Source organism: Leuciscus leuciscus (genome assembly GCF_965113295.1).
Source record: "Leuciscus leuciscus genome assembly, chromosome: 8".
NCBI classification, from domain to species: domain Eukaryota; kingdom Metazoa; phylum Chordata; class Actinopteri; order Cypriniformes; family Leuciscidae; genus Leuciscus; species Leuciscus leuciscus.
The window spans coordinates 10,516,727-10,531,170 of NC_138732.1; the positions used below are offsets into that span (position 1 = coordinate 10,516,727).

At 36.6% G+C, this 14,444-nt stretch overlaps 1 protein-coding gene across 1 annotated transcript in view; it reads right to left on the reverse strand.

Annotated features, from left to right (window-relative positions):
* The window catches only part of ctnna1 (catenin (cadherin-associated protein), alpha 1), a 122,270-nt gene that overhangs the window by 43,372 nt on the left and 64,454 nt on the right, over window positions 1-14,444 (reverse strand). Inside the window, exons 8-9 of the mRNA XM_082177556.1 lie at window positions 10,359-10,439; window positions 10,029-10,181 (exon numbers count right to left, since the gene is read on the reverse strand). Of these exons, the coding sequence (XP_082033682.1) occupies window positions 10,029-10,181; window positions 10,359-10,439 (234 nt within the window). The remainder of the gene's footprint in view (window positions 1-10,028; window positions 10,182-10,358; window positions 10,440-14,444) is intronic.

Consider the following 14,444-nt stretch of genomic DNA (forward strand, 5'->3'; position numbering starts at 1 on the left):
GGGGGTCTCCAATGGCCAAGCGAGAATCTAAAGCACCTAATATGGTCACCATGATACACACTCAGCTTGACAATCATCTGATGGAAATATGTGACCAGTGCTGGCAAATGAGTCAGAATGAGCAAATTTAAAAAAAAATTGGGAATCAGACAAAAAAAATTAAGATGGAGTCAGCAGTCCATTTTGAGAAAAATCTAGTTAAAGTTCTGTGAAAGAATCTTCATGATTTTTTCTGCATGGATGTGTGGACAGATTAATAGTGATCAACAGCTACAGTAGCAAAGTTCATTTTAATAAAGTCATGACAGTTTCATAGTGTCCATGCCCAACCATTGTTCACGTTTTGCTACATTAATGTCTACTAACATCTTGTTTTGGTGGTGGCACATTATCACTGAAGTAAAGTAATAAGTTGAGCAAAATGTTCTATATCATTTGCTCCGACAAGATTCACAAACAAAGGTGATTTATGGGCACTCCGGGTGTTTTGACTTGTCCTGACATTTGTTTTTTTCTTTTACTTTAAAAATGTTCATGGCAAAAATCGGATTACACTGGCTGTATTCAGCCCAAACACTGCTACCATAATATCTGAGCAGCATGTACAGGGCTCCAGACTAACCTTTCCACTGGTTGCACTGGTGCTACCAACTTTCTCAGTTGGTCGCACCAGCATATGATTTGGTCGCACTTTTTTTTTTTTTTTATATACATGCCATGGAATTAATCAATGCATGATGATTAATAGTGGTCTTAATCTGCATACCTTAGTTTTGCACTGATGTAAAAAGACTGACAGTGACACAAGACCTCATGTTAGCAAAATGTTTTAATCTTTTAACTCTCAAAAAAAAACTATTAAAAAAACATGTATGTTCTTTAATGTTTGATTATAATTTTACTGTCTTCACATAGGGATGGGAATTGATATGATTTTATCAATAATAATGCCACTGACGATTCTTATGATCGATCCGATTCTTTAACGATTCTCTTATCGATTCTTGATAGCACTGTGTGGAAAAATGTAGTCATATGCTTTTAAAAAAAAACAAGTGGTTTTATTTTTTATTATTATTTTTTTTACTTTTTATGTAATTTATGTAATAAATAGAACCTTATTGTAAAGTGTTACTGATTAGTTATACACCGATGCAAACGTCTCCTGAGTTCACTGTTGGAAAAATCAGTTGTTTTAACCATTCATTAAAATGAATCGGTTCGAAGGAGTCATTAGTTCGCGAATTGGATGTGTCGTGTGATTATCCCAGCAGTTAGGACATGGACATCCAAGATTTGTGTCAACACAGAAAACATTTTATCACTGGATAGTTTTTTCGTTTAATTAAAGTGTTGTTTTATGTCAGCTGAATGTCCGGAACGCTTTTCAGAGAAGATAAGGCAAGTTATTTAGCACAATTCACACCCAGCGGTAATAAAAAAAAAAAATTTAAAAAGAATTCTCAGAATGCTCCACATGAAACTTTGGTCTTCCGACCTTTTACCACCGTGTCGATTTATTTTGATTAATATGTGCGAGGGAGAGAGAGCAAGACAGCGCTTAGTTTGGAGATGGTGAGGTCTTGTTTACACTTTCGCCTGGCTCCGGAGAGAGAGCCGAGTCTCTCTCTCTCTCTCTCTCTCTCTCTCTCTCTCTCTGCAGTTTATCTACATTACTCACCGATCAAATAAGACTTTGGCGGGACAAAATGTCACTTTGGCGGGCGCTAAAACAAGTTCAATGCAGGAAAATTCATGCGTGAATTTAACGACCATGCACTCGCACAAATGCGACCACATAAAATTAACTCGCACATTCTCAAAAAATGGTCGCATATGCGACCATTTTGCTGGAACCCTGATGTATGTCAAAGTTTGTAGTTGAGAAAATTACGTTTATGCGTGGTTTGTGAAAAATAAGGTAAGTCACTGAAACAAGGCCATAAAACCAATACAGAATATTTGTTCACAAGACTTTTGAGAACTATCTTGTAGACTATAATTTTTTCTTCAAAATGTGAAAATATATCATATAATATAACTTTTGACGTTTTTGGAAATCCCTCGCTGTAGCTGAATTAAAAGATGGAAACGCTTTGACTTATTCAATCTGAAGACAATAAACAGACGACTGCGACAATATATGGTTCATCTGTTTATCAATATATGGTTTATCTGTTCTTCAAGCCATCTTAGGTATTTTCATAAGAATAAAGTATATTTATAATGCAATGCTAATCAACATAGCATTAATTACAGTATAGAAAACTTCAAAATAATACACAGTCTGCCTCATTCTGTAACAAGCCTTAGACCAGTTTCCACTCTTTATTAAGCTCAAGCTAATGAGAGTGTTTTGACAAAGGCATTTTAATAGCATCTCTGATTTAAGAAAGTCTAACACTAACTAGCTTGACCTGCAACAATCAAAATGTCAATCAATAACTGCAGCTCTGCATCATTTTAAAGTCATTTTCATTCAAGGACTGATCCCTCTTTCCTGAAGTATTTCTTTCTAACAGCAACATCCTATCAGTGCAGCTGGCATTTCACCATTCTGTGGCACCGCGGTGTCAATGGAGAGGTGAGCTTGTACACATACAGCAGACCGGATGCACAGACCGGTGTTGCAAAAGCTCAAAATGAGGAACTGAAGAACAACTTCACTGATGAGTTCTGCAGGTTTCATTTGCAGCTAAACATCAAGCAAAATCATGACAACAGCCATTTATTTAGGTTCCCAAAAAAAAAAAAAAATCTGTCTTTATATATAGAATATATATTTCCATTTGCATGGCACACGTAATGAGTTCAGTGCCTCAATATATTTTGTCACCGCATGGAACGTATATTTATTGCACTAATATGCCTTTTAAGTTGTCGTTCAACTCAATATGTCTATCATAATCACACAATCAGTTTCGCTTCCATCTTGTTTTAGATCTTTAGACACTGCAATGATCAGATTGTGTGGTAATCCCTTCAAAATATTGGCTGCAAATGGGGTCAAATTTGAAATATGAAAAAGAGCTTCACGATTCTAGATAAATTGAGAATCACGTTTTTTTCTTTTTTTTTCCTTTCAAAGAGAGGCCTCACGATTCTTGCACGATTCTGAAAAGACATCTAAACAAAATAAAATGTCATTTACTTGAGGTTCTGACAAAATGTTAATTGCTGCAGTGCATTTAAAATGTTTAATTTTTTTTTTTTTTTTATGAAATGAATGAATGATTTAATGACTCATTACACTTCATTCATTACTGGATGAATCAGCATTACTGAACGAAACTCTTGAAAGAATGATACTATGTTAAAAAATAAATAATAATTAACCTAATTAAAAAACACCAAACCTAAAAGTCACCACCTAGTGGTGTAACGATGTTGAGCGATACAATCGCTATTTGAAGTGGCAAGTCACTTTCAAAAGGTGATTTGCACCATTTTGATCAATTGCGTAGACATCAAGTGTTTACATCTGAAGTATAATCTTTTATCCCAGTACTTCTGTGATAATCTGAATTCTTGTGAATTCGTTCACAAGAACGATGAATCGTTGAAATGATTGTTTGTGAAGCGGTTTCATACCTAGATAGCCTAACTGCTTTCTCTGGGTTAGTGGCAGTGCCAAAACCGATTTGAATGTTCCTTTGTGATTTTGTCAAAGGTTTACTAGACATGGCCGAAACGTTGTCATTTAGGAATGAGATTTTGTATACGCTTGAGTCGCGATATTTTAACGATTAATCGAACAGCTCCACTATGAACAGTGTCGAGTTAAAAGCAGTTTTAAAATACCGCTTTTCAATTTCGTGGCACTCGGTTTAGTTTTTCTAATTTTACTTATTTGGCGTAAACTGCCCTTATAACATTTAACAATATTCATTTTGCATTGAATTGCATTGGTAGTTTAGTCCCTGCAATATCTCCGTGTTCCTTGAGCAGCCAGGAACCTTTGAGAACAAGGCCTTGAGGCAATAAAACTAAGCTGGTTCTATTTTTATCCCTCTTCAGGAATGATGCATTTCACGGTATAAAAACTGAACCGCCACTGTGTTTCTGCGACCAAGAACTGACACTCAGAGCCAAGCTGCAAGCTGAGAAGTTCAAAGTCAATATAAGTGGCTTTCAGAATGGGGGAAAAAAAGGAAATTAACAAAAAGGTAAAGGTGGAGTACTCTTGTGATGTATGAAGGTTGCCAGGAGGGTCTCCACAACTAGCACTCACTACAACGTAAAGGCCTATACAAAAGAAACTATTTGAATGAATGGTGGTGTCTGAGAATGCTATTGAGAGCGAGAGAAAGAGAGACAGAGAGATGAGGCGATATGTAGCTGGCAGTTTTTACAGCCCCCGGAGAGTGTCGACTTCATGCCTTCTGCAGGAGTAAAAAGATTGTGAGGGGAGGGAAGTGTTGGCTGCAGTTCCATCCCTGTCGTATCCATGGATGCTTCATTGTACGGCAAATTAAACTGGAATCCCTACAGCAAGGTCCCACTTTATATTAAGTGGCTTTAAGTACTGTACTTACATTAAAAATAAGTACAATGTACTTACTGTGTTCAGGTTGTATTGTAAAACACTTGTGCTGCTATTGAGGTGTGATACGGGTAAGGTTAGGGACAGGTGTGGTGATATGGGTGGGTTTAAGGGCGGGTTAAGGTGTAAGGGAAGGGTCAACAGTGTATTTACAAATGTAATTACAGCTTTAATTGCATGCAGGTATTTTCAAAATGTAAGTACAATTTAAAAACATGCATGTACACAATAAGTCCATTGTGTCAAATGATTAATTTCAATGTAAGTACATAGTATTTAAAGCCACTTAATATAAAGTGGGACCAAAAAATAGCATTACACTATACATTTCCTAACTTGTTTGTGGAACATGGGTCACATTTGTAAAAGCAGGATATTCAGAGAATGAACATTCTGGAATTGTAGATTTTCAATCGCTAAAACAGCACAAATCTCGATTCAAAACCCACACAATCTTATTCCTAAAATGACAGAAATTCGTCTATGTCTATTAAACCTTTGACAATTTTGATCAAAGAAATAAGAGTTTTCAGTTACAGAAATTGAATAAATCATTTCACTGTATAAATTAAATATAATTAATCTTAAAGCTACAAAACTGGTTCTCATTTTTTCTTTTTGTTGTTTGATTAACATTGACACCGACAGCAGAAGGAATATTAGGCTGCTGTCACTTTAAGGCCGGATGCAGGGATCCAGTATAATGAAACGCATCCTTTTTCTTTCTCCATTGTTTACGTTCACGTAAGCCATAAGCGAATGTTCATGAGGATACTTGCCGAGACGGGCATTTTGACAATTTTGCATTCGTGTGTCCGTTCAAGCACACATAGATGCAGAAGAAAACAGAATTCTGTGTTCACGTGCTGTCTGTGCGGCTGTGTGCACAGAAAAGGGTGCACAAGTTCTGAACTGAGATTTTTGCGTCTTCTTGCGCTAGAATGGTTTATAATCGCTTGAAATGTTCAAACTGACACGTGCAAATTCTGAACTTTGGCTCTATGATGGTTACACTTTGCAATTAATCGTCGAATCACATGAATTTCGAACCGTTGTACTTGGTTTGTATGGATCAACTACAATCCCTATACTTGACATCAGAATGATTGGGCCAGTGGTGCTTCCAAAATAAAGTTGATAATTTTCATGTGTTTTTGATTCTTGTCAGTTTAAACTTTGAAGCCATTCAAGCGCAAGAAGCTGTGAAAGAACAGTGCAGTACTGGCTACCTGTGATATAACGTTTCTGTGCTCACACACACACCTGAAGTGCGCACACAAAAAGTTGCCTCTCAGACAGCATGCGAGTACCAAATTGAGTATCCGCGTAAACCGTCTTAAAGGGATACTCCACCGAAAAATGAAAATTCTGTCATCATATACTCACTCTCATGTTGTTTCAAACCTGTATGAATTTCTTTCTTCTGCTGAACAGAAAGGAAGATATTTAGAAGAATGTCAGTAACCAGACAGTTTTAGATACCATTGACTTCCATAGTATATTTTTTTCCTACTATGGAAGTCAATGGTATCTAAAACTGTCTGGTTACTGACATTCTTCTAAATATCTTCCTTTCTGTTCAGCAGAAGAAAGAAATTCATACAGTTTTGAAACAACATGAGGGTGAGTATATGATGACAGAATTTTCATTTTTCGGTGGAGTATCCCTTTAAGTGGACGTTAACAGTTAAGAAAATATTGGATGTGCATCAATATAAGGTGACATCATTAGGTGTTAAAGTGACAGCAGAATCATATACCTTCTGTTTTCAATAATGTTAATCAAGCAACAAAAGAAAGAGATAATCACTCTCTGCTCTTAACTAAACTTCTGTAGCTTTAATAGTATCTGTGTATATTTACTTCATACAGTAATACAGTTTTCATAGGCAAACATTTTGTATTGACTTGGTACCAATTTAAGTACCAGTAGGCTACTTTTGACTTACTATTTAGTAATATAGTGCTGACGATTTAAAGATACAATGGTCTCTTGCAACAGATTCTCACTGAGAGCTAAGCCCCCCAGAGGATGAAATCCTCGAACTGCCCCTGATGTATAGATATGAAACAGCTTCACAAACAGTCTTTAATGACAGTATTATTTTTTCTGTTATAATAATTCAAAATATCACACAAGTACTAGGATAAAAGTTTATAGTTTGGATATAAACAGTGTCAAAATAGATTAAATCACCTTTTTAAACAAGATTAAATTTAGATTTAAACTAAATAAATATTGTATCAATTAAGTTGTTACACCAGTGGGTGGCGACAAGTGACTTTAAAAAGAAATTGTGTCATTGACTCATTCATTCAAGTGATTTGTTCCAAAAATCCGATTAATCCAGTAATGAAACAAGGGAAGTCTTTATGAGTGAGTCATGTAATAATTCAAACCGATTAAAACGTTTTTTGTTTTTTTTTTGACTGCAGAATATAACATTGTCAAACTACATTTTGTAAATTACATTTTGTTTTGTGTGTGCGTGCATGCATGCGGGTGTGCTTTACAGGTTATCATTTGTATTAAAGTTAATAATGCATAGATTTTAATAATTGTATACATTTATTACAAATTAAACACATAGCTTTATAAAATGTTTAATCAAATCTGTGGGACACTCCTTGGACTCTCTTCAAGAACTGAAAAACTTTAAGTAAATTCCTTCATTTCCAGCCATTAATAAATTATAGCATAATTCATAACATAATAAAAGTTTGGGGTTATTATTTAACCATATTGAAGGTTAAGAGTGCAAAGTTAAGAGAGGTTAAAATAAATTCCCTTCCACAACCATCTCTGGCTGCGAGGCAAGCCTTCAATGCCGGTCAAAAATATATTAGACCGTCCTTAGTGATGAAAGCCAATCAGCAAACAGTGGAATTCCCATATATGGCACATCGTTTTCAACCCACTGTTCCTTTTGTAACAGAAGGCAGCTACATGAATGCAGTAAAAATCCCTAATGCACAAGAATACATTTCCTTGAATACATTTCCTTGCCAACAGATTGGATACTAACCAGGAGTGAGATGCTCCAGCTATTCCAGACAATGCAGTTCTTTTTTCCCCCATAACCTACATTTTTCAAAACCCCTATACCACACAAAGCAGAGAACACAAGGTCAAGCATCAGCTGACATTGCTGGAATATGGGTGTCATTTGCTTTATACTAAATAACCCATGAGAAGCTGTGTATTACAGTCGTCTCACCAGTAACGGATGTTTTAGATTCGATTTTTGGCAGCAAAACCAATAAAGACACCAATGTTCAACAGTTACATTTATAATAATTTGTTTTAATAACTTTGATTTTCAAATATCCAATAATTCACATTTTTAAGATTATTATTAATAAACAACAGCTTGCATTTAACATTTGCAAGGACAAAAGCAGACCTTGCCTCTGCATAAGTGAGGAAAGTACACAAACCACAATCATTTGTAAATGCCTCTCAAATGGAATTATCAAAATGAGCCCATGTTTTGTTCATGTAATCTGTGTTCGGATTAAGGTTGGGATCCATATGGTGCGACCACTGACTGGTGTCAAATCAAGGCAACAAAAAACAATGTGAGAGGGGAGGAAGGGAGAAAAGAGGCAGAGAAGAATACGAATGTGACTTTTGGAGACGTGTTGTGCTTTGACTATCTTTAGCCCCCGGTGAGACTGAGGCTTTTACTCATTACCCCTCCTTTTCCCTTCACTTTGATTTCCTTCACCAGTCCTTCCCCTGTATGAGCGTGTCACACGAGGGCCGGGCCTGCCCCCTGTGGGGAGAGGTCAGTCTGAAATGTTGGTGGATGACGTGTTACCAGAGGGACTAAGATGAACAGATTTAAAAAACTAATGAGGATAGCTAACATTTCTGTCAGCTTGTCGTTGGCCCTGCCAATGTGAGCATGAGATATAAAACCCCCAGTGATTCTGCATGAAAAACATCTATCCGGAAAATAAATGCCTCAAGAGACACAGCCTATTTATCGGTCATGAATACGGTCACCGCAAACAGACACAACAATGCAGATTTCTCAAAGTCCATCAATAAGACACCGGATATCCAGATGTTTCGCATTTCCCCCACCAAGGCAGCACTTAACCTTGGGCTCTGAGGAGTTTCACTCTTTGGCTGAACTTAAAATGTGATTCACAGTTGTGACTGCCCATACAAATGTAGTGATTCCTCGGTTGCGGCATTGTAAACCCAGCAGCCTTGCTGCATTTGTCCCATGGTATAAAAATATGTTTGTTGACTCCTGTCTTGACACTTCACACAAAAATATGAAGCATAAAAGATAAAAGGGCTGTGAGACAACTCGCTCGGATCAAGGAGCCATGGCAGAGACTTCTGTCGCATTCCCACATAAACAGTGATGGCGCTGGCTATCGATTAAAATTTATTCTGTTTTTACATCAGCTTGCATGTTGAAATCAGAATGGAAAGTTTCTCTCCTTCAAGAGTGTGCTAACTACTTATGGAAGTGACAGCTTAAATTTCTTCTGCTTCGAGGGTTGCATAAGCCACTTTTAATTAGCCATTTAGAAAGCTGTATATTATCAAAATCATCGAGTATAATTCGGGCATTTTAGGCTCATGTTGAAGGGCGCAACTTGTCAATGGGGTAAATGACAAACATCCTACAAATATCTAATGATCTAACATATAAGACTAAATATTAAAAAAACTTCTATTGCACAAAACTATCATAGTCCTCACAAGATCTACAGATTAGGCCTAATAATGGGAAAGTTGCTCACAGCAAGCGATTTGAAGTCTGACAGTAATTGTCTAGAAATCTGTTGAAGGCAGCAAATGTGTTACAAAAGCGATGCTTTGATGGGGATGATTTTAGAGATGCAACTTCTCTGCAGCACGTTCAAGCATGCTGTCAGCATACTAAAACCCTCTCCTTAAATCATCCCCTTTCAAGCACAGCATTCTAAAATATGAAAGCCAAAAAAAAAAGATTCTGATAAACCCAGTGGTCGACCAGCCTAATCGGTTAGGCTGTCTATTCAGACTCATCTCTAATTTTAATCTAGTCTGACAGAACACCTCACTCACACTTAGTTTCATGTAAGTTACAAATACTACAGTCTACAGTCAAATACTAAGTCAGATCCCCAAAGTTTTTACATCGTGTGCCAAAATTCAACTTTGGGTCAGGACTGGGATTTGCATTTCAACATAGACACCTCTTCTAATTAGGCCACGATAAATCCCCCAAAGGCTTATCTGAGGGATTTTTTTTTTATTAACTACAAAAATGTCAAAAAACATCTTAACCAAAGACAACAGACCTACAATCACGGTTCATGTGTGCTCTCTTCGAGATGCCATGTTGAACAAAAGAATAGCTAGTCTGGATGAGTACAAATAATGTTCCATCGTTTGTTTTGAAAATATTCCAGAATTTAAAATCCGCAATAGATGAGGGACAGTAATTGGCACTTTATAGAGCAGAAAACAGGTGCCTACCTCAATCAGTTTGTTGGCGTGCTCACGGAAAACTTGGGCATATTCCTTCACCTCCTTTTCATTACCATTCTTGGCAGCCTCGATCAATACCAGCAGTGGAACATTGGTCTCCAGAAAAGAGTCCGACACGTGGTCCATCACAGCCTTTCGCAGCTGAAATTATGAATACACAAACACACAAATCCTTAGCTAGAATATGACCATTCAGAGCACCTGGGTTTGGTTTATTCATTTTTAATATGCAATGTAAACAACATGCATCTAAAGAGGGACAGTCATGATACATTATTGAGAATGCAGATTCTGAGCACTGCTTCATGGTGAACAGACCTGTCTGCGTAGGTCACGGGTCTTCTTAGTCATCCTGTCGATGGCAACGTTGAGGGCATCACTCTTCTCTTTATGTCCAGCCTGTGATAAAAACAAACAAGAGAGAATATACTTAAAGAGCCTCATTTAAACTTGTTATAGTCAGGCTCGCTGAGGGGAAAAAAAAACAATAGGTGGGAGTTTGAGCTGAGAACTGAAAGGACAAGACAAACTTATAAGATATGATGGATAAGATGCATATTCCAGAGGGAGAAAAAAAGTATGAGTCATTTGAAGAGTAAAGAGTCATTTGAATGGTTATTACCCCCTGTGGCAAACATTTAATTCTTGAAAACTTTGTAGGGGTTTTGGTTCCTTTACCCCCCTTTGGCGATTGTTCCGTATGACTAACATGACTTGAGTTACTGTCAGGAGGAACCCGCCAACGTTCTTTCACAGATACATTTTTCATCTAAAAAAAATCTAGAGATTTGCCTGTCTCTTTCTTGAGCTGGGCTTAAGTAGTCCGTGAAATAATTCATGACACAAATAGCTCTCCTGCAGTGCAAGTACAAAAAAAAAAAGGATCGAGGGGAAGGCACACTTCAAGATTAGTTCAAATGCGACAGATGCTTTTGAACTGGTGTCCGATTATTCCAGCCCCAAACATCAACGATTAAAAATGTAAGCAAGGCACTTACATCTTCAAATAAAACCCATTATGTGATGGGACAGACAGCCTTTAACAATACACAAAGTTCAGCGAAAGGTAAGCAGGATTAGTTAACCTGATCAAGTAGAGTTCACAAGTTAGCCAACACAATGATAGGCAATTGATGTTGGAGATAAATCTGAGCAATTTCCACACTTTAGAAGGCGTTCTCTTCTCCAGCGCTCCCAGTCAAGTCAGCTAGTATGGGAGAGCGGATGCCCCAGTCACTCACATGCCCCAGACAAATTGCTCATGTGCAGTGGGTAGGTAAATCTCCAGCACAGGGAAAAGCCTGGGGGAAGGCCGTCACAGGGGCACAAGCAGCAAAAGCATAACAGTCAATGAAATATGGCAGTGTCACTGGCAGTTCAGCCCCCATTTACCCTCACCTCATTGGGTGGTACACGGTAGGAGGCAAGTGAACGCCATTGGACTTAATCCCCTCCTGATTTTGTGCAGTCAGATAAAAGCACTTTAGAACAACATAGACTGTAGCCTGTAATGGTGAGGGACTGTCAATTCAAAATCTCTAACCTGCAGGTGAGTTGTTAATGGAGTAGAACAAAAATTTCCTACATTAGTGTGGATAGTACTTTCACCCACAGCATAACTAAGAAAACTCAACGGATATTAGCTATATGATCGCATGTTTCCGCCCAAAGGGTGAAATGACTTTGATCACTCATTATTGATTTTTCTTTGAGCAGCACCACTTAATTGGGCAGTCATTTGATTCCTCACACTAGTTTACGTGGTGTTTTCACATATAGTTAATGATGGTCAGGTAGAGCCGTACTTGCAGCATTAACAAATCTCCCCACAGATTGGTGAAAAAGATTTACAAAAAACATCCTCCTCAGCAGATACATCCCTTAAGGGCAGATTACACACCAGCAGGGAAAGAATCTGTAAAAAAGTCATATGAACTATGGAGAAAACCGACAAACAGATAAATCATACGCAAAAAAAAAATTCTCCAGGTCATTTTAGAAAGTGACCACCCCAAAAAAAGAAACACAGATGTTCAAATTAAGCACAGTAGGTAAAATGGCACGAAAGCTATTTTAGCTCGACCTATTCTCACCGTGTGCACAGGAGAAACAAAAAATAACTGGGGATGTTCCAAACTACACAGTTGCAAAATTAACTAGTCAGTGGCTTATCTGAATGAAGAAAGCTTTGTATAAATGGGCTGGTTAAGTCACGTTCACTAGATATCTATGGCATATAGAATACATTAAGCAATTAGAAAAAAAAAGTTTAACTTTCTAGCTTGAAATGAGGTCCTGAATACAACACTCATACAGTTAGATTCTGAGAAAACAAACTTATGCAATGTGTAATGCAAAAACTCCAACTACAACAGACCAACAATTACACATAACAGGAATTATTTTTCACAGCAGGCGATTTGACATCCGGCAATAATTGTCTTGAAATGTATTGAAAGCGGAGAATGTGTTACAAAAGCAGTGCACTGATGGCTGTGTCGGCGTCATTTTAAAGGGTAAAGGAGACATGTTTAGAAAATGTCTGGGCAATGTCTTGAGTTTGTCTGTCAGCAAACAACAGTTGAGTTTATATAATGAAACACACATGCATACATACATACATACATACATACATACATACATGCACACACACATACAAATATATTGTTACACCCCTAATATACACAACACAGTACCGGTCAAAAGCTTGGAAACAAGGTTTTTTGTATTTTTGTTTTTGTTTTAGAAAGTAGTCTCAGTCTCAAGGCTGAATTTATTTGATCAAAAATATAGTAAAAACAATTCAACTGAAGTATTATTACCATTTAAATTAAATATTTTCTGTTGTAATACATTTTAAAATGTAATTCATTCCTGTGATGGCAAAGCTGAATTTTCATCACCCCAGTGTCACAGTGTTTAACAGTTGTGCTGCCTAATATTTTTGTGGAAACTGATTTTTTTTTTTTTTTCAGGATTCTTTGATGAATAGAAAGTTCAAAAGAACAGCATTTATTATAAATTGAACATTGTTGTAATATGTATTAATTTCATAAACGTATTTAATGTCTATCAATTTAATGTGCCTTTGCTAAATAAAAGTATATTTAATTCGATATTAGCTAATAAGAAATTATCTTAGAATGATTTCTAAAAAAATCATGTGACACTGAACTTGACATCACAGGAATAAATTACATTTAAAAATATATTACAACAGAGACCAGTTCATTTAAATTGAAATAATATTTCACAGTATTACTGTTTTTACTGTATTTTTGATCAAATAAATGCAGCCTTGGGTGAGATTAAGAGACTACTTTCAAAAACATAAAAAAAGGTAATGTTTCCAAATTTTTGACCGGTTGCGTGTGTGCGCGCACGCATATAAATATATATGTGTTAGGGCTGTCAACGTTAACGCATGCAATACATTTTTTCCAGTTTAACGATTTTAAAATATTTAACAATTAACGCAACATACATTTTCCTATCATCCTTTGGCTAGTGTTGCATTATATGATCACGCTCTTCTTCATGCAAATGCTGTTAAAACATTCAAGCGCGACAAGACAAAAGAGACCGCGCGCCAGAATAGAGTTCTCTTTAGCGCTTGAATGAACAACACCACACAATTATGACAAAATGTCCGTTTTGTCGAGTATATCCTCATAAGAGCAGTCTTAAATGAGTTAAAGTCTTGAATGAACGTAAAGAGTTGAGAGAAAATGAGGCGCGTGTGAGATCTGCGTCTCTGTCACCAGCTGCTGGTCTTAAAGTGACAGCAGCCATGAACTCTGTCTGTCAGTAAAGTTAATCAAAGAACAAAGGTAACAGAAAATTACTCACTGCTCTATATTTCTATAGACTATATTTATTTTATAATTTATGCAGTGCAGACTGTTTGATAACTTTATTCAATTTCTGTAGGCTATATGTCCTACCTGTTAGCACAGGTAAATATGACATTTACGATGGGTTTATGTGAGGATTGTTTAAGTAAATGTAAAAAAATTGATAGCTTTCAATTACACTATAATGTTGAATGGCTATAATTAATGTTTAAAATTTGGGGGGGAAATTAATTATTAATATGTATTAATATCAGTGACACTGGTCTTCATTCATAAAAAGATGCCATTAAACAAGTATTTATTATATAAAGTATCTAAATTCAAAAATTTAGGAGCACAGTCAAGAATTTAGGAGCTCCGTGTGATCAAGGACAGAAATGAACCTTCCCATTATGAGGCGATATTTGACTCTTTAAAATGACTTGCCGGGGCTTTTTTTTTTTACCTTTGTAAGGGCATTTTTTATAACCTTATTAATGTGTCATCTTTTGTCAAATTCATACATTTAGATTTATAAATGGAGTTAGAATAAGAAGCATAATCAGGAAGA